The 24,507-nt window shown below is 41.8% G+C and overlaps 1 protein-coding gene across 3 annotated transcripts in view; it reads right to left on the bottom strand.

Moving 5' to 3' along the window:
• Nucleotides 1-24,507, bottom strand: part of dlg3 (discs, large homolog 3 (Drosophila)) — an 89,130-nt gene that overhangs the window by 15,892 nt on the left and 48,731 nt on the right. Inside the window, exons 5-14 of one of the 3 annotated variants that reach the window (XM_008303788.1) lie at nt 16,154-16,207; nt 15,579-15,629; nt 14,179-14,303; nt 13,595-13,764; nt 13,317-13,453; nt 11,934-12,078; nt 10,117-10,261; nt 9,182-9,307; nt 3,070-3,226; nt 2,364-2,466 (exon numbers count right to left, since the gene is read on the bottom strand). In XM_008303788.1, the coding sequence (XP_008302010.1) occupies nt 2,364-2,466; nt 3,070-3,226; nt 9,182-9,307; nt 10,117-10,261; nt 11,934-12,078; nt 13,317-13,453; nt 13,595-13,764; nt 14,179-14,303; nt 15,579-15,629; nt 16,154-16,207 (1,213 nt within the window). Of the gene's footprint in view, nt 1-2,363; nt 2,467-3,069; nt 3,227-9,181; nt 9,308-10,116; nt 10,280-11,933; nt 12,079-13,316; nt 13,454-13,594; nt 13,765-14,178; nt 14,304-15,578; nt 15,630-16,153; nt 16,208-24,507 lie in introns of all 3 variants that reach the window. The other 2 variants (XM_008303771.1, XM_008303779.1) reach the window with 2 other exon arrangements.

The raw sequence follows: 24,507 nt of genomic DNA, 5'->3' as shown, positions 1-24,507 counted from the left end.
GCTCACACGAGAGACGCCCCTGAACCTGAATACTTCCACAGCCAGCCTATCAGGAGCGCTGTCCGGAGCCCGAGTTGATCAATCATGCAGCTTCCGCCGCAGCAGGTAGATCTGACCACACCATTCAAGGAATATTCAAGCCTTATAGTATTGACCGTTTTAGCAAGTTGGAGCACTTGTGATAGATGTATTTAAAAAAAAGATTCAAAGCATCAGAGGCCGAGATATTATGACTTTCAGTGTCTCGTATGAGCTCCCCAAACATTATTTCCTACATTTCCCATAATGCAACCTGTCAGTGCAGCCTTTTGTCAGACTTTTCCTGCCTCTTAAATGGTCATGTCTATTAAAGACCCCCTCCAGGGAAAATCACGTTTTTAAAACCTTGTTAACTCCTGTTTTGTTTTTGTTTTTTTACATCCGAGAATACACTGTGTGTGAAATACAAGTTTTTACACTTTGAAACTGCAGTGTACGGATGGCAGCCTAAAAAAATCAAAACATATACAGACCACAGTTTTAAAAAGATGCACTCAGTGACTAAATTTGAGAAGTAGCATGTGTCTGCAGCAGAGGAGGCTGCATTTATAGGAGTACATTTCAGTTACCCTTATTTTTCAGCTCTTTTGGGGCTAGAGAACATAGTGACCGCTTGTTTACTACACTGGAAAAAAACAAAAAACTATTCATGTACAGTTCTGGGTAGAATAGACCTTTTAAAACTATACCTCATTCATTAGAAAGTATTGTGTGGGCAGAATAAACCTTTTGAACTATTAATGCTTAGACACAAAGTGGTGTTTTGGGTGGAATAAACCTATAAAACTACAAGTACTTATACACAAAGTAGTATTTTGTTTAACCTTTAAAACCACAACTTGTTCATTAGAAAGTGCTATTGGGGTGATTAAACCTTTAAACCCGTAAGAAGTTGGACACAAAGTAGTATTTTGGGTGGAATAAACCTGATAAACCATAGACACTCCACTAGAAATAGTTTGGTGCATAACCCCCTATAAAACCAAAACAGTTATTATTATTATTACTATTATTACTACAGATTAAACAACCATGATGTTACATCTCAGTTAATTAGCTTCAAGGGTACTGGTGGGTGTATTTTGTTACCTTAAGACAGAATCAGGTTAGCATTTTGTGCTTTCAGTCTTTGTGCTAAGCTATGCTTAACTGGGGATGAGTGTGCCTTCATGTTTACCATACGGTGTAAGATTTCTGGTTAATCTAAAAGTTTTTCTCTAACTCAATGCAACAAACAAATATAAATTATTTCTTTAAACTTGATGTCATCTTCATCTGGTTTATATTGCAGGTTTTCTTTGACAAATTTAGTCTCCAAGCTTAAGCTATAATCACCCCAAGGACATAATTTGGGGTAATTTTCTTAAGACTTTAGAAAGTTACCTCTTGAGTCAAGCAAGACATTTCATATACTTTTCTTCCTCTGATTTTAATGTGTAAAAATTGTAGTGTTCTGCTAATATGAAAAAATCCCAGGATCACAGCACGTCATTTGACTTTAATTAATTGTAAATTTAATGGGGGATTTGCACTACCAACATATAATATTGATTAATGTAGGTTCTGCAATATTAACAAATTTTATGATCATATCTTATATAGACTCTTTGTCAAAAGCTATTTTTAAATCCTTTAGTAAATTCCCAAAAACAAAATGACATGCATTTTATTTTTAATATTTTGAGGCGACATTGCTCAGACAGCAATAGATGGGCGGAGGTAACAGTTGCTGCCTAGTTTGACACACCGGATGTTCATTTATTCCCTCCCTCCTGCTATCTGCATGTTACTGTTTTCTTCACTGTGGCAAACAACTGCAACAATCTCCGGACAGCAATACACACACTGAACTTCAAATCTGTTAAGGATTTGGATCATGTAGTAAGTCAGTTCTGCTAGTCTTTTTGCACTGGATCATCCATTTTGATCACATTCTTGTATCTGTCAATACAAATGTTCGACCAAAACAATTCCACTCATCACTATTTTAAAGGAACCTCAAAACCGCATCCTTCACTTAACTCCACCTATGATGACTGTTATTGGTTTAAAGAAATACAGACAAACCACAGCGTTTTCTCCCTGTAGCAGAATGACAGTGTGGTACATTCACACCATTATGTTCTACAGAATGGACTAAGTGAGACTAGTCTCTACCCAACAGGTAAATCTGGTTTAAGAATTCTTTTGGAAATAAAAGTTAGTTACATGGTGTTTTGTGGTAACTTTTCCCAGTGGAGTTCAATAAAACTGTGAGTTAAAGTCCCATTTATGGGTAAAATATTAGCTGTTTTCTTATATGATATGAAACAGTAGGGCCTCACCCTCAGGCCTGTATTGAGCAATGATGGTGACAGTCTGCCCAGCTCTCTTCAGCGCTGCAGCCGCCTGCTCATGTGTGGCATTCCTTAGGTTCACTCCATTCACCTGCAAAAAAGCAGATAGAGAAATATTTAAAAAAAAAACACCCAGATTAAATTCCAAAGGCAAATCACTTGTGTAAGTTTAAAAATCAGCACAGAAGCCAAGTCGTGCTCTGTTGCTCAAAGTCTGAATTCACACTGGATTCATTTGTAGAGATAAGGTCTGCTCTCAACATACAGAGATCTAACAATATCTATGACTGAATTATTATCCAAGTGTAGATGAAAATTCTGTTGTGTTTAGTAACTTAAGACTGTCGTTTTAGCGGTCACTAGTAGGACACATGTTGCAGTAAAGACTTTCATTCACCATTAGAGTGAATCTTTTCAACTACTTTGTGGTAATGTATTGTTAGACAGCAAGCTACACTGAAGTAAAACAGAGGAAAGTAGCACAGCTAAGCTCCCTCGGAGTTGTTATGGATTTATTAGCTTGCTCAAGGACATTTCAGCAGGGCAGATGTTTGCTGGCTTCCTAAACACTAGGCAACCTTAATTTTATCATCATTATCCTGTCAGCGGGAGCTGGCTGAAAATTCTCACTGCCTCAAACTTGATACAGCTGTTGATGTGGGCAAACACAAAAGCTTGAAGTTAAAGTACTGACAGAGAGAATCCGGTCGCCCCTCCTCAGCTCGCCGCTCAGGTCAGCTGGCCCTCCAGCCAGGATGAAGGAGACGAAGATCCCCTCTCCATCCTCCCCACCGACGATGTTGAAGCCCAGACCTGTGGAGCCTTTGTGCAGCAACACCTTCCTTGGCTCCCTGCCAAACAGAGTGACAGCGTCAGGGTGAAGGGCAGGACAGGGAGCATACGAGAGAGCTCGGGAGAGAGATATGACCAAAACTGCATTAGAAGTAGCATAAGCAGAGGGATACACAGAGATTGGGTATGACAACAGCCATCTTCTATTGGTTAGCACTGTGTATGATCCCAAAATGTCAAGTGCATCCAATTTAGGCAGCTACAAGCAGCGGGGCTGCAGATCTTTTACTGCAGATTCGCTGTGTACATATTCGAAAGTGAAAACTTTAACATATTAACTGTTCGTGTGCAGGACACCACTCACTGTGAGAAAACAATGATTAACCATGTAATAACCATGCAATAATCATAATGCTAATAAAGATAGTTGCTGATAACCACTTGGATAACACTTTGCTCATTACAGTAACACAAACAGCAACATGATTGGGTCCAAATGCCCATTATCTGTTGCTTATAGCACTTTCTGCCTATGCATGAAAATCTCATGGAAATGTGCACACGTGTACACACTTAAACACCCACTCATATTAATGTACAATGAGCCACCTCCTGCTCGACAGACCTGCCGAAGCTCTGCTTTAGCTTTAGCCACTATGACTCATCCTCCAGCAGGCTATTCAGACTGCCTCAGTTTTAAGATGCTAGAGAGGCCAAACCGCTGCTACAGTCCAGCAAAAGCCCTCTGAGAACACACTTCACACAAATGCAAACACACACACACACACACACTAGGAAGCCCAACAGTTGACTCACACACACACACACGCACTCAGACTTTCTATACAAATGAACACATAAACATAAATGCCAGCACACAAAAACACACACTGTTTCCTCTATCATCAGAAAACACTGCATGGTTCCCATTAGTGGTCTTCTCTCGCAGTACTCAGCCTGCGGTCTACAGGAACAATTCCTACTCAATCCCTAATGGCTGCGCTCAAACTTGCTGTTAAGACCATTTTCCCATCGATGGCAGTCGAGGCAGCATTCCAGACTTTCAGAATCATACCCATGACTGACTGGAAAAAGCGTTGACTGCTGCACTAAAAGAGCGGCAGAGTATGGAAACTAAACGGTGCCTGCAGCAAAGGCTGTTAAACTGAATTCATTTTAAATGAACTGAACTTAGCACAAATGCAGACTTTTTGTCAGAGCACTAAACAAGATAGATCAATAGCCATGTAGCGAATCTTTTTCTGCAGGATTCCTTAACAAGTAGTGATATTTCAAGTGAGATTAAGGGACAGATTAAATGCGACTGTACCGACAAGGCTTAAAGTATTTGCTTCATTATGTTCTTACTTTATCCCATATCTTTTTTTTTTTTCTAGAACTTTTTAGTCGGCAGAGGAACAAAAATTAAATAAAAATGACAAGTGGTAATTGCCTTTAAATATGCTGAAACAACTAACTTGCCTTGAAAGAAGTCAAGCTTAAAATAACTTCGCTTTCCATCTTGAGCTTTTCATCTCAGCTTGACAAGGCACACAGATCTCCATGGTTACCTTAGGATCCGGATCTGGTGCTTGCTTCTGAAAGAGCATTTCCTAACTGTGCGTTCAGGCAGGCTCCTCACCAGCGACATGGAGGATGAGATGTTGACTGTGAACATGTTGGCTATGGCACATTGCGCGGCTCAGCATTACTCCTCGGCCTCTCCTCCTATCTGGCCTTCCACAGAGAGGCGGGCTACAATTTTAGAAACTCCTGTGTTCGGGGCCTTGTGCTCCCTATCTCATCCTTGTGTGCTGTGATGGGAAACAGCTCCTCTTCGGGCTGTGACAATCGCTCTCTCCCTATCACCAGCAAACGCTTAACCCTAACGCTCCCACGCAAACAATTTTCCCTCCATTCTGGAGGAAGAAGAGAAGATCACCCGCCACTCACATCTGGAATGATCAGGGGCTTGGCCGTGTTGGACTGGAGGATATCCAGGTTTGATCCCCTTTCACACCGTGCTTGTTCCTCGTCTGTGCTGTGATGTGGTGGTGGGTTCAGCCCCCCTCCAGTACAGTACAGCACACCAGCATTCCTGTCTGTCAGCTTGGCCCTCTGGAGACTAGACAGATAGATTCCCAGAAGCTCCACGCTAATTTGTCAGAGTGTAAACAAACTGCCCAGGGAATGACTTTCATGACTTCGAGGCCTTTGATTTTATGACCATGTATTCTATGGCCTGGCTGCATGCTAGACAGCATGCTAGATCTTCAAACAGCAAAATAACGTACAGACTACAGCAGAATATTTTGACACATACTGCCAGCATCTTTTTCTTTCGATGCTTCTCCCCAAAGAAGCAGTATGTGCATGTGTGTCTGTCCATAGGATGTGAATAGCCTGGCCACTTTTATGGAAAAGGGGAGTGAATTCCTCCACTTTTAAAATGCAAGGATCAAGTCCTCCCTCTCCATCACAAGACCTGTTTCCCCTCCCTTCTCCCCGCTTTGCCTTTTCATCCATGCCAGGAATGTAAACAGTTATAGAGTGGTAAAAAGCCTTTTTCTCTGCCCAGCTATTTCTCTAATTCAAAGCCCACCTCCCCTCCCACAACTATATTTTCCCTCTGTGCTTCAGTGTTTTGGCTGAGGCAGCCGCGGCTCGATCCTAAAGCTGTGAATGGATATCTGGGCTGCAGGGTTCAGCGGGTCATGCTGCCCTGGACTCAGCCCAGTAATTGGCTCTGCTTGGCTGATTAATGGTGGACACTGCAGATGGACGCCATTTTCCACAGACAGACACTACCTCTCGCAGCACTTTATCTCTCGCTTTCCACAAACAGATTACATCAGCTTATGTATGGAGGCACATGCTGTCATCTGTCTTCCTTTCACTTCCTAAATTTCACCATAGATTTTCTGTGGCTGCCTCTTCTACACGGCCTGCTCTTTTCCTATAAATTGACAGGGAAACATTTATTCACCACTAAGGTGGCAGACAGTTTATACGTCCATGCCTCTCATTGTGACTAACAATAAAATCGGAGTGTTGAATGATTAACGCCTCAGCTGAATCTGCTCTGATTACATGTATTTTAAACTCCCCTTTGTGCTTTTGCGGCTTTTAAAAGTGCCAAACAAAGGTCAATGCGTTATTGATGACTGAGTTCTTGCTATAACCAGTCAAAGGTTTTGTGTTTGTTCATGTGTGTGTATGTGTGAGTGTGTCTGTGAGAGAGAGACACTAAAAGTTACTGATTAGCTCACCTGCTGCTGCAGTACTCAGGATTCTGTATTTACACAAGCTGTGCCAAAACAAAGGAGTCAAATGAGAGGCATTGTTGTGTGCAGTACTGTGCAAAAGCTTTAGGCACTAAAAGTAAAGCAAGGATGCTATAAAAACAAACAAACAAAAAAAAACATGCTGCATAGTTTTTTTTTCTTTACCTATCAACTGCCTACATACAAAGTAGTTACAAACAGAAAATTTAAATCAAATTATTATTTTCTGTGACTTCTTTGAAAGACACTTTGCAGCTTTGTTGTTTTAAAATAAAACTTTTTTTCTAGTGTATTTAGGCTGTCTCAGTGTCTTCTGTCTCCTCAAGGCTCTGTGGGGCCCATACCATCTGTGGAGCAGGACTCCTTGTTCCTCTTGTCGCCGATGATGATTCTTTTATGATTCTGGCTTGTATGTTTGGGGTCGTTGTCATGCTACAGAATAAATTTGGAACTGAGCCGAAGCCTCCCCCATGATACTGCATGGTGGATAACAATCTAAACACCTAAAACGTTTGCAGAGTACATTATATCTACTGCAGAGCCTGATATGGAAAACAGACAGGAGATTCTTGTTTAGTGATTGTGTGCACTGTGTCACCACTGCATGCAGATGTATGTTTACACCACATGCGCATAATAAACACATAGGTTTTATCTCTTATCTGGTCCAATGTGGACAGAAACAAGGATTTAAAGGCACTACTGATTACATATCTCCAGAAAGGGGGGAATATCAGACAGAGAAGGGGAAGAGGGTGTCAGGGGATGTGTCTGTGATGACACCACTGAGGGGGATGTGCAGATGGACAGAGGGCGGATACAAGCTCTGACTCATTCCTCACAACCAGCATGCTCCACTTCTGCAGAAGCCTGTGCTTACTATGGCATCCATCTAAAATAACCCTTCTTAGTTGTCGCCAATAGAGAAGCTGCTCAGGCTGGAGGGAGTTGTCTGCTATCGGCCTGTTACTTCGATGGAGCTGGATGCCTATCTGCTGCGATTGGGATCAAGTTGGTTGTCAGCCATGATGTCCTCAGAGACTTTGTCACTCTTTTCTGATCATGCAACACACATGACACACAAACCCACAAGGTAAAGACAGGTGCATGCATGCTCACAGCATTCAGGCCGTCCTCATTTGCACAACTGATTTACGAGCTGTTTGGTGTGCGGGTTGTATACACATCGGTATGTGTCAGTGTCATATTTGCGCACTGCACTAAAAGCGTGTGTTTGCGTGTGCGCTCGCGTGTGTCAGCGAATGTCTCGGTGTACAGTATGCATGTGTGATTGGTGCTGGCAGCATGGGTGATGAGGGGTAAGACCTGAGTGCGTGGCCTGGTTTTCCTGTGTGCAGATGAAACATGACAGCTGCAGGACTGTCTGCTGCTGCTGGTCTGCTGGCCTAGACCAGATCAGGCTCTTACTCCCCATTGCATTTATGGTAACAGTGAGGCTCTGTGTTTATATTTACATACAGAGAGCAGCAGGGAAAACATTCCAACGCTGCAAAGCAGAATCTTTGTGTTGGGTGGCTCCAGTCAGCCACGCTCCCCTCCTATTCTACCCTTTCTTCTACACATCACAACTTGCCTTTTGTTACAGCCAAACCCCGGAATCAGGGTCTTACTCAGGCAAACACATATTTGCATCAGTGCATACATGTTACACAATATAGGCTACATTTAACACAAGAACATTACATAAAAGCAATGGATCACGCACACAGAAACATTCATCCATGAAGTGATGCACAATGGACAAGACTGTGGAGAGGATGTAAATAAATATGTGGAATAAAATCAAAAAGCATGAGGCATTTTGCACATTTGGTAATGCCAAACAGAAAAAAACACAAGTGTTTGCCATAAATATACAGTATATTATTGTCTTCAGCAGTAACCGCTAGTGAAAGTAGCTTGGCCCGAGATATAGGCTTAGTTTTATCAATGCCTCCTGACAGATGGAATTGAGCAGCTTGTGGGAGCGTGAAGCCCTTTCGGCTGCACTCCTGTGGTGATGTGTTTGTGAAGAGCAGGTATGACTCCATTTTAAACTGCAGCGAGGAGGGCACTATTGTTTGAGATTCATAGATATGAGCAGATTAGTAGAAAATTGATGGACAAATAATGACTGGGTGGGGGGAGGGTTGACCTTTTAAAAATATGAAAAGTAGAGCAAGAAAACAACAACACAAAAGAACACATACACAAAGGCCAAGAAATAATAAGTTAATTTCTTTCATTTCTGCTCTAAAGTCAATGTGCTGTTTTCATAGTATTTTGTTTTTCAACACATTTCATGTGAAATCATGAAAAATTAAGTAGTGGCTGCATGTGAGTTGAATACTGAGTATGTCATACAAACATAAAAAGCACTAACACCATTTGGACCAGCATATAAAGCAGTAAAGTCTACACAAAGTGGGGACACATTTACATGCAAACATAGAGACAGAAGCCAAAAGAAGGTAAAAGAAGAACTTTGTCAACACAAATATTACCCTGTCACCCCCTCCTTTCCCTCCCCTTCTCTCTCTCTTACTCTTTGTCTTCTCTACTCATCTCCTGTGCTTTTAATATGATATGTGCACAGGTGTGGCACAACTTACTACTGCTGAGGCAGGTGGCCTCTGTCCTCTGGCTGTACTCCTGTCTGTGGCCATATCCAGATGCTGAGCTTTAGAGAGGAGGGTTAGCTAAGCAAGGCGTGATGGACTAGGTTAGTACCTGCCAGAGAAGGGGAGTGGACCTTGGCACAAGGGAGCAGGGGAAGGGCAGAAGCCTCTGTAGAAGGCCTGGGGCACCTTGCTGTCCCCAGGTTTGTTGATGACACTGTAAATAGGCTCAGCCCTGCTGTGGGGTACAGGAATCACAGTGAACGGGACAAGTGTAGGACACAAATAAAGCACACATACCAACAAAGATGCGACAAATGCACATACAAGTCATGTAGACAGCTTGTACAAGGACATTACAGGGCAACATAGCAAACACTCGTCCAGTAACACATTCACTCACCAGCGCACATAAACGCTTGCATGCAGCCACAAACACACACAGAGGGAATATAGCCTCCTCCCCAGAGCTGTGGGTTAAGCTGACTCAAGGCCTTGTGGGACACTCCAATCAAGCCCTTATGAATGCTACTTCTGATCCAGTACTTGGATGGGAGGTCAAAGGTTAAAACACAGTCATAACAAGTACAAGAAGTGACAAGAGGCCTCTCTCAGCACACAGCCACCACACACTGTCCAGCTATAATGTAGGATGCGACACCAATGAGCTAAAAAAGAAATAAAGTAAGCTAAGCATTCCTTTTTCTTAATCGAACATTGTACGAGGGTACGTTAAACTGCTGGACATACATGTACCATCAAAGGCACTATGACAACGCCTGTAAAACAGCAACAAAATGGAGGCTGCCAGGAACAAAATGAAACCCATGCAAGCTGAAAATACTTGTTTAAAAAATGTAATTTAGCGCCAGACAAGTTTGCACCACAGCCATGTTTATCTACAACTACACCAGGAAATACCCCCAAAGACCACTAGCTGATGTCCACAGGCAAACTGTGCTACAGCTTAGTCAGTCCTATCCCCATATAATGCCAAATGTGTGTAATGCATTGGAAAAGTATTCATGGAACCGGTCTGTGACCTACCTTGGGAAGTCTTCCTCCCCCAGCATGTGGCGAGGAACGGGTGAGTACCTGGACGGGGTAACCTGGGGGGGCGGGTACACTGGCTTGGGCTCCATTGCCCCCATGTAGTTGTGGCTGACGTGGTTGTCCACCATGGTTGGGAAGGCTGGAGGGAGGGCCAGACCAGTAGGGGGAAAGAAAGAATGATTACAACACAGGTGCAACAGGAACACGGCACGAAACTGCCACTGCAGAGGTCATTCATATATTAGCATGACACAACAGCTTCACTGCCACAACAAAAATATCATCCACTGCTTTTGTATTATCATTAAAATTCCACTATGCTACAACTTGGGTGTTACTTTTAAGTTGTTTGGTATAGATGCTGAGATGTGGGAACACTTTGACACAATTAAAACAAAACAACTAGCGATCAAGTGATCAGACTGGTACACAAGTGAGCATTTAACCAGATCATTTAATGATCTTACTTAAATGCATTATTTACAGTAAAACCAAAAAGGAGTGCACCCATAATGTTGCTAATAATCCCTCACTGCACACGAAACCGGTGTACACACATCTGTAGCCCAGCAGGTCAAAGTACAACCACAAAAGTCAATCTACAAGCTGTATAATTGGATAAACTGCTGAACTGGCCATTCAGTTTGCATAATAATTGTAACATTTTGCCTTCATTTAATCTTCCAAATAAGTTTTCCAAACTTGTGGGTTTGTTTAAACTGTGTTTGACCATCTAACTACTTGTATTTGTTACCTAATCTAAATTCTTTTTTAGCAAAGTCTCTGCATTCCCAGAGGTTAGCAATTAACTTGGTGAGAACAACGAGCAGTGGCCAGAGTAACCAAAAAAAGACGCAGGATTTTCTTTAAAGACACTGAGGAAATTAGCTTGACTTGTCACACACACACACACACACACACAAACACACACACACACACACAACAGTCTTCTGTCTTGTATGCCCGTGGTAATCATTACACAATAGGCAACTAACACTGAGTAATATGTGAACAGAGATGTTTCAGTAATCTAAACTTGGTGTTCTATTTAATCTGTCAGTCCTCTTCTTGTCCAAAAAGAAAACCTGGTGTTGTTTTTGTGCATACATGCAAAATACAGATCACAAGCACAACACTTCTTTTTTTTCTCAATTTACATTCTTGACAGAGGCAGCTGAGCATGATAAAACAAGCAAATCCAGATCATCTGACCACGGGTTATAATGTCAGTGCGGGGTTAAGTCTGCATTACGGGCTTGCTTAAACCCTGACAACTGCAAACATTTAGAACATACAAAAAGCCCTTGATAGCCCCCTCTAATACTAAATCACTGTTCGTGGAAATTTGAGATGCTGCAGCTCAAGATCGTGGGCTCTCATGAGCAGGTGGGATGTGAGAAACCATCCACACTCAGTGGGAGGCAGAGAACTGCGCTTGTTGTTGCTGTGGGAAGGATTGTGTGTGTGTGTGTGTGTGTGTGTGTGTGTGTGTGCAAGCATTCACTGCATTCACTATGTGGGTGTCTGGGCATAGCAGTTTTGGGGAGAGAACAGTGATCCAACAGAAAAAATTCTGAAAACATCTCTGGTAAAGATGAAAAGATGATTCCGAGTGCACAACATGCTAACATGGACCCTGACTTCTAAAACTCCCTTTACCTTACGTCAAACATGTTACATAAATAACGTGTTCTAGTTGTGGTGCTGGATGCCAATGGATTAGTGAATATTAAGTGTCATTTCTGTCTTTGACGTGAGTGTTTGAGATGCGAGCAGGATGGCTGGAGCAACAAGAAGAGGTAGATACGTACTGCTGGAGTAGTCTGGTGGGGCGTACATGTCATTCAGATGGACAGGTCCTGGCTTGGCCACCTTGAGGTAAACCATATCAGAGGTGTTCTTCAGTGCAGCGACTGCCTCCTCATGACGCACGTCCTGTAGCATGGTGTTGTTCACCTGAATGTGATGAGTGTCAAGAAATGAGAGGAGGAAAGATCCTTGTATCAACACCTGAAAGCCCCCTTGTCTTTGCTGCACTGTGACAACATCATGCATCACAGCAGTCATCACACCAGCCAACACAATAATGAATCATAGCTTGAAGGTATTATGAGATTTCGGTACATTTCGACAGCAGAGGGAAAGGTTGGTGTGTTGTGCGGCGTTAACACAGGTCAAAAGCAGTAGGTAGAGGTTTTAAAGATGCTCTGCATTTTTACAGTTTCTTTTTTAAGACGCAGTTCCCTGGAAATATACTGTCAGTCAAAAGTTTTTAAACACCCCATATTTTAGCAGTTTTGGCTATACTTGAGCAAACATACTCACTGTCAATAATGCAACTGAGAACAGGAGAGGAACTAATACAGTACACCATATGGGAAATGAGAAATGCATGGATCTTAATCAATCATTTAATAGGACACCTACACTATATAACACAATGTGTTTGTGCCGAAAATGACGTAGTCTGAAAGTTTTCAACATATGGTAATTCTGCCAGAATTACAGAGGTCTTCCAACCACCCAGAAATCTGCTGATTTCTTGGCAAATATCTCCAGGACAAGAGTAATAATATGCCTGACATTTCACTCCAACAATGACAGTCAAGTGAGCCACCTGATCTTTAAATTTTTTTAAGACAGCTTTGAGATGAGATGAGATTTTTAATTTGTATTTTACTACAATGAGATGCACTGAAGTTCACAATACAGTAAATAAACTATTCTGGTTACAGCTGCCAAAACATGGTGATCATGACGCACAGTATTTCTACTCTGATGTGTATTATTTCCCAAAGACTGTGGTGGTTAAAAATGTCTTTTTTCATTATGTAACAGCCTAAACAAATGAAATATTTTGTACTCTCATGTCCAGCTGATGGGTCTTTATACTGTCTCACCTCATGGGCCAAGTGGTAGATTATCAATCATGCACAAAATTATAAATGCTAATGTGTGTTGTGTCACGAGAAGGTTGCTCATCCCGTCATTTTAAGGGTTGATTTGTCCCATAAACGCTCATCCAACTACACTGAGAGCACACCTGCCCAGCTATAGAAATAGATATTTGTAATGGGTACACAGAAATTGCCTAATTTTTGTTTAACTCGCCAGTGAACTGCATGAACACCTGGTTTTATTTTGATTTGAACACCACATATGTGACTGAGGCAGAGGAGGATGCAGGCACATACAGCTAGCAGGCGATCTCCGGTCTGCAGCCGTCCATCTTTTTGGGCAGCTCCACCTTCTATGATCTTGGTAATATAGATACTGTTGTCTCCTGGGATGTGCTGGTTCCCGATCCCTCCAGCGATACTGAATCCCAGTCCTGGTTGAGTAACACATAGTCAATTAGTCAATACCGACTGCGTACACTTGTAGCTACATTCCATCTCTACAAATGTATTTTTAATTACACTACAAACTGTAGAAGATCTGTGATGAGTCAATGTCTGTATATGTATCTGACCTTTGGGTCCTTTCAGCAGGTTGACCTCCAGAATCGTCTCAGGTGGGGCCTGCCTCCGTCGGACCAGCAGTCGCACCACAGGTCCTGCCTCCTTGAGGGCTTCCACCGCCCGACTGTGAACCACCTCAGACACATCGACATCGTTCACACGCAGCACACAGTCATTAACCCTGTGAAAAGAAAAAAAACAATAACAATTTTATACACAGCACTGTGTGTGGTGCAAAGGATTTAATTCACTGTACAAAGGCAGGGAGACCCAAGAAAGGCCAATACAATCAAAAACCTCCAAAGCCCATAAAAAAACACTCCATATCATAATTTTTGCTTTTTTTCAGGCTTTGGTTTTCCAGTGAATCATAACTTTGAGGAAGCACACAGAGCCAGGGGGCAGAGGGCCGTAGAAACTCTGCCTCCCACACAGTGCTGCCTGGCGGGACACGGTGTTGGTGAGCGTTAGAGATGAAAGTAGAGAGGTTAGAGTAGAGAGAGAATGGAGGGTGCAGTGGAGCTCAGAAAGAGGAGAAGGAGGGAACGAGGTGGACTATGGGGAGGAGGGTAATGTGGCGAAGTGGGGAGCTTACCCTAGCCGTCCATCCATAGCAGCTGCTCCTCCAGGAATGATCTTGGTGATGAAGATCCCTGGATCATCAGGAATGTGGGGATTGTCTATTCCTCCAGCAATGCTGAAGCCCAGGCCAGAGTTCCCCTGAACACAGGTTATGATTGGCTGTTTCAGTAGGATACAATAAACAGTACACATATGCATGCACTTAGATGTAAGTGATGGACCCAATGTGGGCTCAAGGTCAGTACCATATGGCTCTTAAGTGTATTGGTATCACGTGATCGATGCAAACTGCTCCAGGGATTTCTACAGGCATTTCCTATGTCTGTTTTTGTGGACACACGTGTATGTGTGTGTCCTCACATGTGACAAATGGTAATGTCATGTATTCCATTAGAAGAGGGCACTTCATTCAAAATGCCACACGTTTTCTATGAACCCACAGAGAGGCATCCGTGTTAGAAATGTCCAGTGTCCACAGAAAAATGGATTTATAATCAAAAGAAAAGATGAGTTCAGAAGCATCACTTCTTTTGCATGATACAATGCTTCTCACTCTCTGCAGCAGATAGACACTACCACCTCCTGCCGTTTCTGTCCCTGAGATGACAGAGGACCCTTTCGGATCCAGTGGGTCCAGGCACACTGCTGCATCTGACAGTCGTGGCCACAGAGACAGGCAGCAAACAAGACAGCTGAGAAAAGACTTCACTTTATTATTTTCTATAATTAATGAGCAACAGTCGCAACAAATTAGGACAGAGGGAGGCTGAGGCCTCCCAGTGCGCTGCTCTGGAGCCGAGAGGAGTACACTGGGCCTTACCACCAAATGTTACACACCCACAGACCTTTTAAAGTGTGACTTTGCATAGTTTATTTAAGCTTTCTGCATGCAGAAATGCCACTTAGAGTGAAAGGGGCAGAGAGATACTGTGCATCTATCGCGGGTTCGGAGGTGCATCTATATGTGGGTGGAATAATGAGAGCAGAAACATATAGCTCTGCCACTACAAGCTGAACCCCCACTGACAAGTGCAGTGGTGCCTGCTGAACAATTGAACAGGAGAGCACTTTACATTTCTGGCGTCTGCTGATGACATGTGCATCAGGATTATGTAAAAAGCCATGCCTCACTGGCGTTATTCTTTACTCATACTCGCATAAGACATCACACATAAGACATTCTTAATGCTGTGATGTAACAGCTATAACTTCACCAACATAAAGTTTAACTTACGATTCTCAGAAATTTACAGCAATAAAGATTTGTCTTTGGTATTTATGCAACTCAGTGAGCAAAGACTGAGCTGCTTACTACCACCTAGTGGGGAGAAATTCATCCATCATGCAGAAAACACATAAAAGAAGAATGTGGAAAATGTGGAAAAAATGTAATAAGCAACTGGTAAAGCTCACCCTCTCCAAAATGATCTCTTCATATTTGTACATCCCATCACTGCCATTTACCTGTCAAAATAAAAAAAACACATAATGGTTAGTTACATCACTGAGCACAAATGATGCCATTTCCTAAAAATATAGTAAGAAAAAAAAGAGAAGCGTGTAAATCTTTCAGCTAAATCCTTTACCATATACACAGAGTAGATCTATGTGCAGACTGAACACAGAGAACCGTGGAGAATTGGATTATTGACAAAATATCGAGAACATATACTCAACAGTTTCACTGGCTAAAAATACCACCACGAATTTCTGATTTGTTGCAATGAAAGGCGTCTTTCGTTCTTTCTTTCTTAAAATGCGTATACACTGTGAGCCTACATGTGCAACTGCAGTATGCACATTTTTGTACAAACAGCCAGGGTCAATAGGATAATGGATGTTGGTCCACATGGCAAACAGCATGTTGCTACCAGGAGGAGGCCTTTTCATCCACACACACAAACATGCAAACATGTTCATGCACCGAAACAGATGAAGTGTGAATGAGAGGGATATATACTGTACAGACAGCGAGAACAGATACTTACATAAGGGCCTGCATCTAGTGAGTCTGCGTTGACAATGATGGGGGGAGGGTTGGCCTGTGAATATGAAGAGATACACATTATCTCAGTGTGTGAGGCGGGCAGCACGCAGACGTAATGCGGTACACACACTATCACTTGGGAGCAAAGTGAACGGATGCCATAGGAACAGTCAGTGAGTCTCCTTGGGACTGAGACTGTGGGGAGGAACATGGAGGAGGCGGGAGGGGGTTGGGAGGTGTGAGGACTGAGAATGAGGACTGGGGAAGAGAGACCGCTGCTTATTAACTGCCACAGCCAGACATCCCGCGGTCACCTCATAAAACAAACCGGCTTGTGTACCAGCTGTTGGCACAATACGTTTATCCCACATCTACTTTCACTTTCGTTTAACACACTTGAGAAATAACACCATGTAGTATCACACAGAAAATGCATGTTTTTATGGCGGTAGATTATATGAAGGGATTTACAGAATAATACGAACACAGAAGAAAATAAGATAGAAGGTACAAAATATGCCTTTTTAATATATAGTTTAGAATTAAGGCAATGTACTCTTCCAACAATGATCCTTTAATGTATACTGATATCAAGTGGCATAGTCTAACACCTAATGTATTTGGTTGTTTTTTGTCGTCAAGCAGTAGGTTGTGTAGTAATCAATAAGACACCTGACAGAAAATTAATTTACAGTACTGAAAACTAACTACCACTTGCTCTGTTTCCTGTTTGCATTTAAGGGCTTTATGCTTTTTCTCTGACTATTAGAAATATTAACTTAAGACCTTTGGTGTCTGTGATTTGCAAGATGCCATCTAAGTTTAAATTCTAATATTTTACAGGCTAACCAATTGCTTCATTGATGACAATAAAATTTGTAGCCCTCAATATGTAAAGCATCTGTTCAACCTAATTGTTTAGTCAACAGAAACTTAACTGTCAACTATTTTGATGACTATTAGTCATTTACTGAGAAAAAAAAAATGCTATTTGGCATTTGGTATGAAAAAAGATAAAACTCAGTCACACTGTCATGACTCTTTTTTACTGTGTTAATTGTTACAACTTAACAATTAAGCAACTAATCAAATTAATTGCAAAAATAACTGACAGATCACTCAATAACGACAAAAAATGTTGGACTAAAGGCTGTAATTACAATAGATTTTGTTTTACTCGACCCATTCTAAATGAAGACTCCTTATGTTGTTGTTTTCTTTAAGGATGTGAAAAAAGGTCAAACACAGATTAAGTGCAAGTATCAACAGTATCAGAAGCAGCATTCAAAAACCAAATTAATCCAACATCAAGTGCTACATATTAGGCTCCACAGTTCAATTAACTTTGCAGCTCAGCTCTTTTGTGCCACCTGGTGTTTCTGTCCCTACTTCAGGCGTTGAGGACGGCCGAGGAAGGAGAGTGAAAACGGAGAGGCAGGCGTGTGAAGGGGGAGACACATTGGTTGGAGCAGCTTGACGGCCATCCTTTAGTTCAGCACACCGACTGTCTACTTTGTATTGATTTGATCGAGTTGTGTGGGTGAGGGGATGCTGACAGTGCTGTTTGGGGACCTTATACTTCTTGAGGTCCAACACTGAGGAGAAAATCACTAGCTGTCTATCTTACTGCTACCCTCCCCCACCTCACCCGATCTCACCCTCTCACCTTCGTCTTACTGATACATGTACACACTGCCTGTGCTCAAGCAGCTGTGATCTTACTCCTGAATCACGTATTACATACTACTTTTAGACGTATAATATCCTATTGTAGTGAGGGGGCTTTCTTAGGCTGTGGGCATAATTTGGGTCTGTTTGCCTCCTCAAAGGGAAGGATCACTACCAATCAATACAAAGTTGTTCTGAGAGACCTCTTGGATCCTATGCTGAAACATTTCTATCATCCTGATGGGAGTGATCTCTTCCAGGATGACAAGCCCCCATCCAGAGGGCATGAGGGGTCACTGAATGGTTTGATGAGTATGAAAATGATGTGATTCATATGTTATGGCCTTCACAGTCACCACCTCTCAACCTAACTGAATACATACGGGAGGTTTTGGACCGAGGTGTTAGACAGCGCTCTCCATCACCATCATCAAAACACCAAATGAAAAAATAGCTTTAGAAATAATGGTGCTCATCGCTCGAGCAGAGTTTCAGAAGCTTGAAGAATCAATGCCCAGGAGCATGGAAGATGTTCTAGTGGTACCTGCAGTGATACTGCTACCATATCTGACAATGCTAGTCCAGAAACACAGCTGTAGAAGTGGACATATGAAACACAAAAAATATACTGACATTAAGTATTATTTGCGATTTGGTTAGATAAAATAAAAATATGAGAAAGTATGTTTTTGGTAAGACTTGACAAAACATTTCATCACATATTTCATATAAAAATGGAAACCTACAATAAAGCAAACCTTCTCACAATTACCTTACATACAGATATTAATGGGAAAGCCATCACAGCATGTCTCTCACACCGACAGGATGGCATGAACAGTTTAAACCCTGGGTCAAACATGCTGCATAGTTTGAATCGCAGCCTTCACGATTTTCTAAGGGCATAGCTTCAAACTGAAATATAAATTTAAAATCCAATCACTGTTCAGCCCTACATAACAGCATAAATGGAATAACAAAGCAATGGTCGACCTATGTACTCAACAAATAGAACACTCAACTTAGCTGTTCTATGTACTGTACATTTAACGTTTAACTCCTTGGATAATACTATTAAAGACATCTAATGTGAGATTATACAACTTCGCAGTAATAAAAGCCTCTGTTGAAGGGGTTTCAATCAAACTGCATATGACTGCAGCACCTCCATGTCCACAAAACAGTAACAGATATTTGCTCTTTTGATCAAAAGCACCTCACAAGATGTGCATCATTTCCCCAAGCCTTTAGACTTCTTTGTATTGAGCTCCCAAGTAATGAAGGTTGCTCTCCAAATAAACAGAAGCTGTAGATTTGACCCGCTCCACTCAGTAGTGATGTGCTATGACTCTGGACAGCTGTGGCTGCAACTCCCCCTCCCAGTCAGCACAATCGGGCCTTGGTTGTAATCTGCATATGGACTAACAGATGCTCATGTCTGTGCTTGTGTTTGCACATTTCTCATGAAAGCTTTGCACATTTCTCTCCCTTCATCTTAGACCCCAACCCATAGCACGTTCCCGAAATCCAGCAGAGATTTTAATGGGGACAGCATCTGCAATATGGCTGTGAAACCCATGGCAGCCATGATAGTGACAGCCTATTGTGAATGAAAACTGTGAAAGCAAAGTCAATACACCAAGAAGTGATGAAACACAGCCTGAGGGCAACACAGGGGAATACATTGGCTACTGTTGTCCCTATGTGACTGACTGACTAAGCTATTGAATCCACTTCTGAGACCACATGTGACGAAACCCACCTGTTACAGTATAATGGCTTCAGTGCTTATCATCAGTATCATAGCAAACTGATGCAACCCAATGGGATCACTGAACCTACAAGTCCAGCTGAAAGACAATAAACCCATCAGTCGTAAAAAAACAGCAGTATTATCCTACCCTGGGATTGCTGTGTAATCCCTCTATCTTAATCTCACATAACAAGCAAACAAAAAGGAATAATGGAAGATAATCTCAACACGGGTAATCTCAACATGAGTTTGTTTAACATTTGGCAATTTACTCAGGTAACTTGGATTAGATTGGATTATCCCTCCCTCCTTGGGACTGTGGGTAACCTGCTCTCACCTCTGTGACAACCTCACGCACAGGAACGAGACAACTGATTAAAGACCATGAAGTCTGACCACCGCTGAAGTTTGTAGCACATAATGGAGGTATCATGGAGCGCTGTCTGAGCTACAATGGTCCCCCAGAGGACGAACAGAGGACAAACACTGACTTACAGTATTTGGACTTCCTTGCCACGGGAGGTGGATTGAGGATCAGAAAGGTGAACACAAAAACAGTCTCTTACACACTGATGTCAACCCAGGAGGGGATGGGAATGTCTGTCAGTGAGTTGCAGTTGAATGTGGGTCAGAGAACTTCAAGAGATTCAATTGGTGAGGCAGTGAAAGGTTACAGATGTGGTGTAGTGCCAGAGCTGTAGACTTGAGCTTGGAGATGTGGACTTCAATCACCACTAAGTTTCAAAAAACGATAACTTGAGACATTATTGGAACGTGACTGCTCTGAGACTTGACTTGGAACAACCGCAAAAAGATAAATAAGAAAGCAACAGATGGCTATGTTAATTATTGTGCCTCTGTAATGAAAAGACATGATCTCTGCTATGTACAAACACTAACATCAGCTCCTGAAGGAAAATATTAAAATGCAACAATCAGCATTCAGAGACCTGAAAGAGTTGCTATTTGCCTGTGAAGATGTGTCACTTGACTTGGATTATCCCTCAGTGAATGAGATTTTAACATGATGTCCTTAGTTACGCACGTGATCTGTATCTAGATTTATTATTTGGATAATCACATCTAATTCTAAGGTCCCTGCGTTTACACATAGTATGAATCGCTCTGGTTTTTGCAGTTCTGCCTACATTTGATTGGCTCTCATTTTTGCAAATTAGTTAAGTGGATCGTGAGGACTTGTCAACAAACATGACATTTCCCAGGTCACAGAAAAGGCATGGGAGTTATTTCATTTTTTTTTTTTTTTTTGCAAAAAGATAGACCTGTTAGCTAGCAGGGAGGAAGTGGAGTAAGGTCACCTTTTAACTTGCAGGGCAGATTTTTTTTTTCTTAATGTGACCATGGCAGATGGATAGAATTTACAGGCATAACAACATATGGCAGATATTCCCTTCTAATTCAATACATTAATTATTAAAGGCTGTGTACACAGTTGTTACTCTTTATTTCTTCCTACCTGCAGTGCAAGTTTCAGGGTTACAGGAGCCTTGGCACAACACTGCATGGACAACCATGCAAATAGACTGATATATGGAAGCTAGTGACCACACTGGATGCATTGTCACTGTGTGAATGTACACACAATGACAATAAGCCCAGACTGCTTCCCCAGCGTGAGATCATTACAACAAGTCCCCACTGACCACCAGAGGTGATGAAACTCACTTGCTACAGTGCTTTCTTTCTCTCGCTCCCTAGGTTCATTTACCCATCTGTTCATAATAGTTTCTTATTCATCAATCTATCATCTTGCTCTTCTGTCAGTTGAGATTGTGTGTCTGTCTCTTGTCTCTCAGCATCACAGTGTAAGTGTATCATGCCCTGGTGGCATTGCACCACACAGAACGCACTTGGCTGCAGACCCTCGGGACAGTAGAGCTACAAAGACTCCCAGTGAACCTTGGCAAGTGCAGGGCACAGGCTTCATCCAAATTGTTAAATAATCAATGTGTTCCCATGGTAACCAGTGCTTGCGCGGTATTCGCCAGCAAGTCTGCTTGGCCACCTCCCCTTGCTTCACCTCTCAGGGCTCTGACTGTTACCTCACTGCAGTTTATGCGGCGCTGCGCTCACACATGCCCGGCTATTGGCTGGATGAGCCTGACTGCCTTCAGTGCTGCCTGTTCTCATCACACACACAGACACGCACACACTGTATCTCAAATCACGAGAAAGAATGTGTGCAATGTGTTATCATGACGTACGGATCTGAGATAATGAATGGAAGGAAATGTGCAAAATATGACATTATAACTGCATTTGAGTCAGGAGTACTGATTTAAGTGAATTTCAAACATCTCTATTGTGTGTGTGTTTAAAGAGTTTAAAGATGTGAATCTTGACCATCTGATGCACAGCTGACGAGTCTTTTTGATCCGACTATGCTGTGCTTAATAGCACAAGCTTTGTGAGGTAGATAAACGATCCGTCATCTACATTAAAGGAAAAGGTTCAGCCTTTTAGGGGATTAGGCTTAATTGCTTCCTTGCATAGAGTTGGATGAGAAGATTGATACTACATTAATATGAAAACAAATACGCCTACCAGCACCTCTAAAGCTGATTAACACAATATATTTTGCTTGTTTAATCTGTATAAAACCCAAAGTGGAAAAACTAAAATCTGCTATTTTATAAGGTTTTATCATTGGAGAGAGCCAGGCTAGCTGTTTTTTTCCCTTTTCTTCCAGTTCATAACTACTGTATAGATGTGACTTGATACGTAGACCCAAAAAAAAAATAAAATAAAATACACACACACACACACACACACACACACACACACACATATATATATATATATATCCCAAGATTTAAAAGTTCTTTTCTTTAATTTGTTTAAAACAATTTGAAGGTAAGAATGTGGTTGCATGCTGTCTGTCTTTTAACATATGATTTTCATAGTGGTAAACAAATGGCAGAGAAACATATTGCAGTTGGTCGCCACAATAAAATAAACACTAAAGTAATAGCAAATATTAAAAAGGTAATCTAATTTTTTTGACTGTCAGCAACAGGTTTTGTGTTTTCAAGTACACAGACAAAATCTGGTAGCAAAATGCCGAGAAAGAGAAAAGAAAAACATAAAAAGATGGTGGAATACTGTAATGTTCGAAACGTGGAGGAAAAAAGGCAAAAAACCCAACAAATATCTGTAAAATAGGGATTTTTTTTTTTTTTAGCAGATTTAAATGCACAAAACTGTCATTTTACAGCCACATATTGTAAAAGAACAAATTAATATTTGTAAAATGCAGATTTTTGATGTGGACAGTTTTGGCCTGTTAATAAATACTTTGTTTCCCCTGTGATTTTACTTAACACTGTCTGTATTTTAACAAAATAACAGTTAAAATAAATTACTATTTTGAACCTTAGTATTAATGACCTTAATTTTCTGTTCAAATAACAGCAAATATCTTTAAATAATAACATTTTTGCCGATTTAAAGTTTAGTAGAAAGAGTGTAATTTCTTAGTTGAAGACAAAAAAGACAAAATTAACATCTGTTACACAGATTTTGATGTAGATTTACGTTTTAGTTTTTGGCGGTGTTTTAAAGGCTAACATGAATCAGCACTTTTTTCCCTTTGATCTTCCTAGTTATTATTTGTAATTTAACTGTAATGAGAGTTAAAAACTGTTAAAAAAGGGGGGCATTTTTTACAATGTAAAGCAGAGAGGAAACAAGAGGGTTCAGCTTGTGCACAGCGACGGCATGCTGACAGGGCAATAACCCCTTCTTCCTTAGCAAACATTTTCGTATCAGTTCCTCCCTCACCACTGACATGGGAGCTCAGTCTCCAGTGGTGACATCGCAGTGAAATACGACAGTCGACCACGCTCAGACGATGCGCCCAGTCAGTCAAATGATACTGCCAATGCTGAAGGAAGCTCTTTCTGGGCCTAAAGTCAGCGCTAATAGCAGATAGGAGAGCAAGGCCTGCTATGACGGGCTTATGCTATCTAAAAATGTAGAGGCCTCTAGCGGTGCTGCGTTTATGTTTTCATGCAGAATGTGGGAGAGATGCAGTCAGTGGTGCTGCTCTGATCCTGTAGCTTTCATTGGCCTCTTGTAGGCCACGCTGCAGTCCAATCAATACCTACTCAATTACCATGCACCCAACATCTCATTCACGCTGTATCCCCTGTGCCAGAGGGAAGAGGGAAGGCGAGAAGCAAGGTGAGGGAAGAAGTGACGGATGGATCTGAGGAGGATGAACACATGACAGCGAGAGATGTTTTACTCGCAGACACTGTCAAAACTCAATGTCAGGGACAAAGGCGGAATAACGAGATGTAATAAAGAAAATCCCACAGCGGTAAAGGTCAACTGCTCCTTCTCTCCTTCTACAACACCAGCTGAATTCAGGCATTCATTACAATGAGGAAATTAATTAGTTCACCCATAAAACGGCCCCATTAAAGCTCAAAGTTTTCTGATTTGATGGCTATGATTGAGCATTTTGACTCTGTCCACCCCCCCAACCTAACCCTCCCTACACACACCACAGACGCACATCTACGAAACTATAATTAATAGCCCGTCACAGCTGTCAGCAGCGCTCCCTCCTCATTTTTATGTAATATTACAAAAGCATGCTCTGGCTTACCTCTCTGTCATGCTGAGCAGCTCCAAATGAGAGCTGGCTAGTTTGACCTTCACAAGTGCAGCCACACAGGGAAAAGTACTTAGTGTAACGAATATTCATAACAGCGTTGCTAGAGAGGGCCTTCTACATGTCTGCTGACAATTGATCAGGTTTGAACCTGACTGAGTCTCCCTCTGTGTGCACCTTTGACATATATATATATATATATATACACACACAAAGTGTGGTAAGTGTGCATTTTGGCACGTCACAGTGGAAAAGTACAGGTTGTGAATAATATTAACGGTGGCTGATGTTGTTC

Source organism: Stegastes partitus, unplaced genomic scaffold (genome assembly GCF_000690725.1).
Source record: "Stegastes partitus isolate 25-593 unplaced genomic scaffold, Stegastes_partitus-1.0.2 Scaffold39, whole genome shotgun sequence".
In the NCBI taxonomy this organism is placed as follows: domain Eukaryota; kingdom Metazoa; phylum Chordata; class Actinopteri; family Pomacentridae; genus Stegastes; species Stegastes partitus.
The sequence above is the reverse complement of the archived record's forward strand: the minus strand, read 5'-3'. Positions and strand labels throughout refer to the sequence as shown.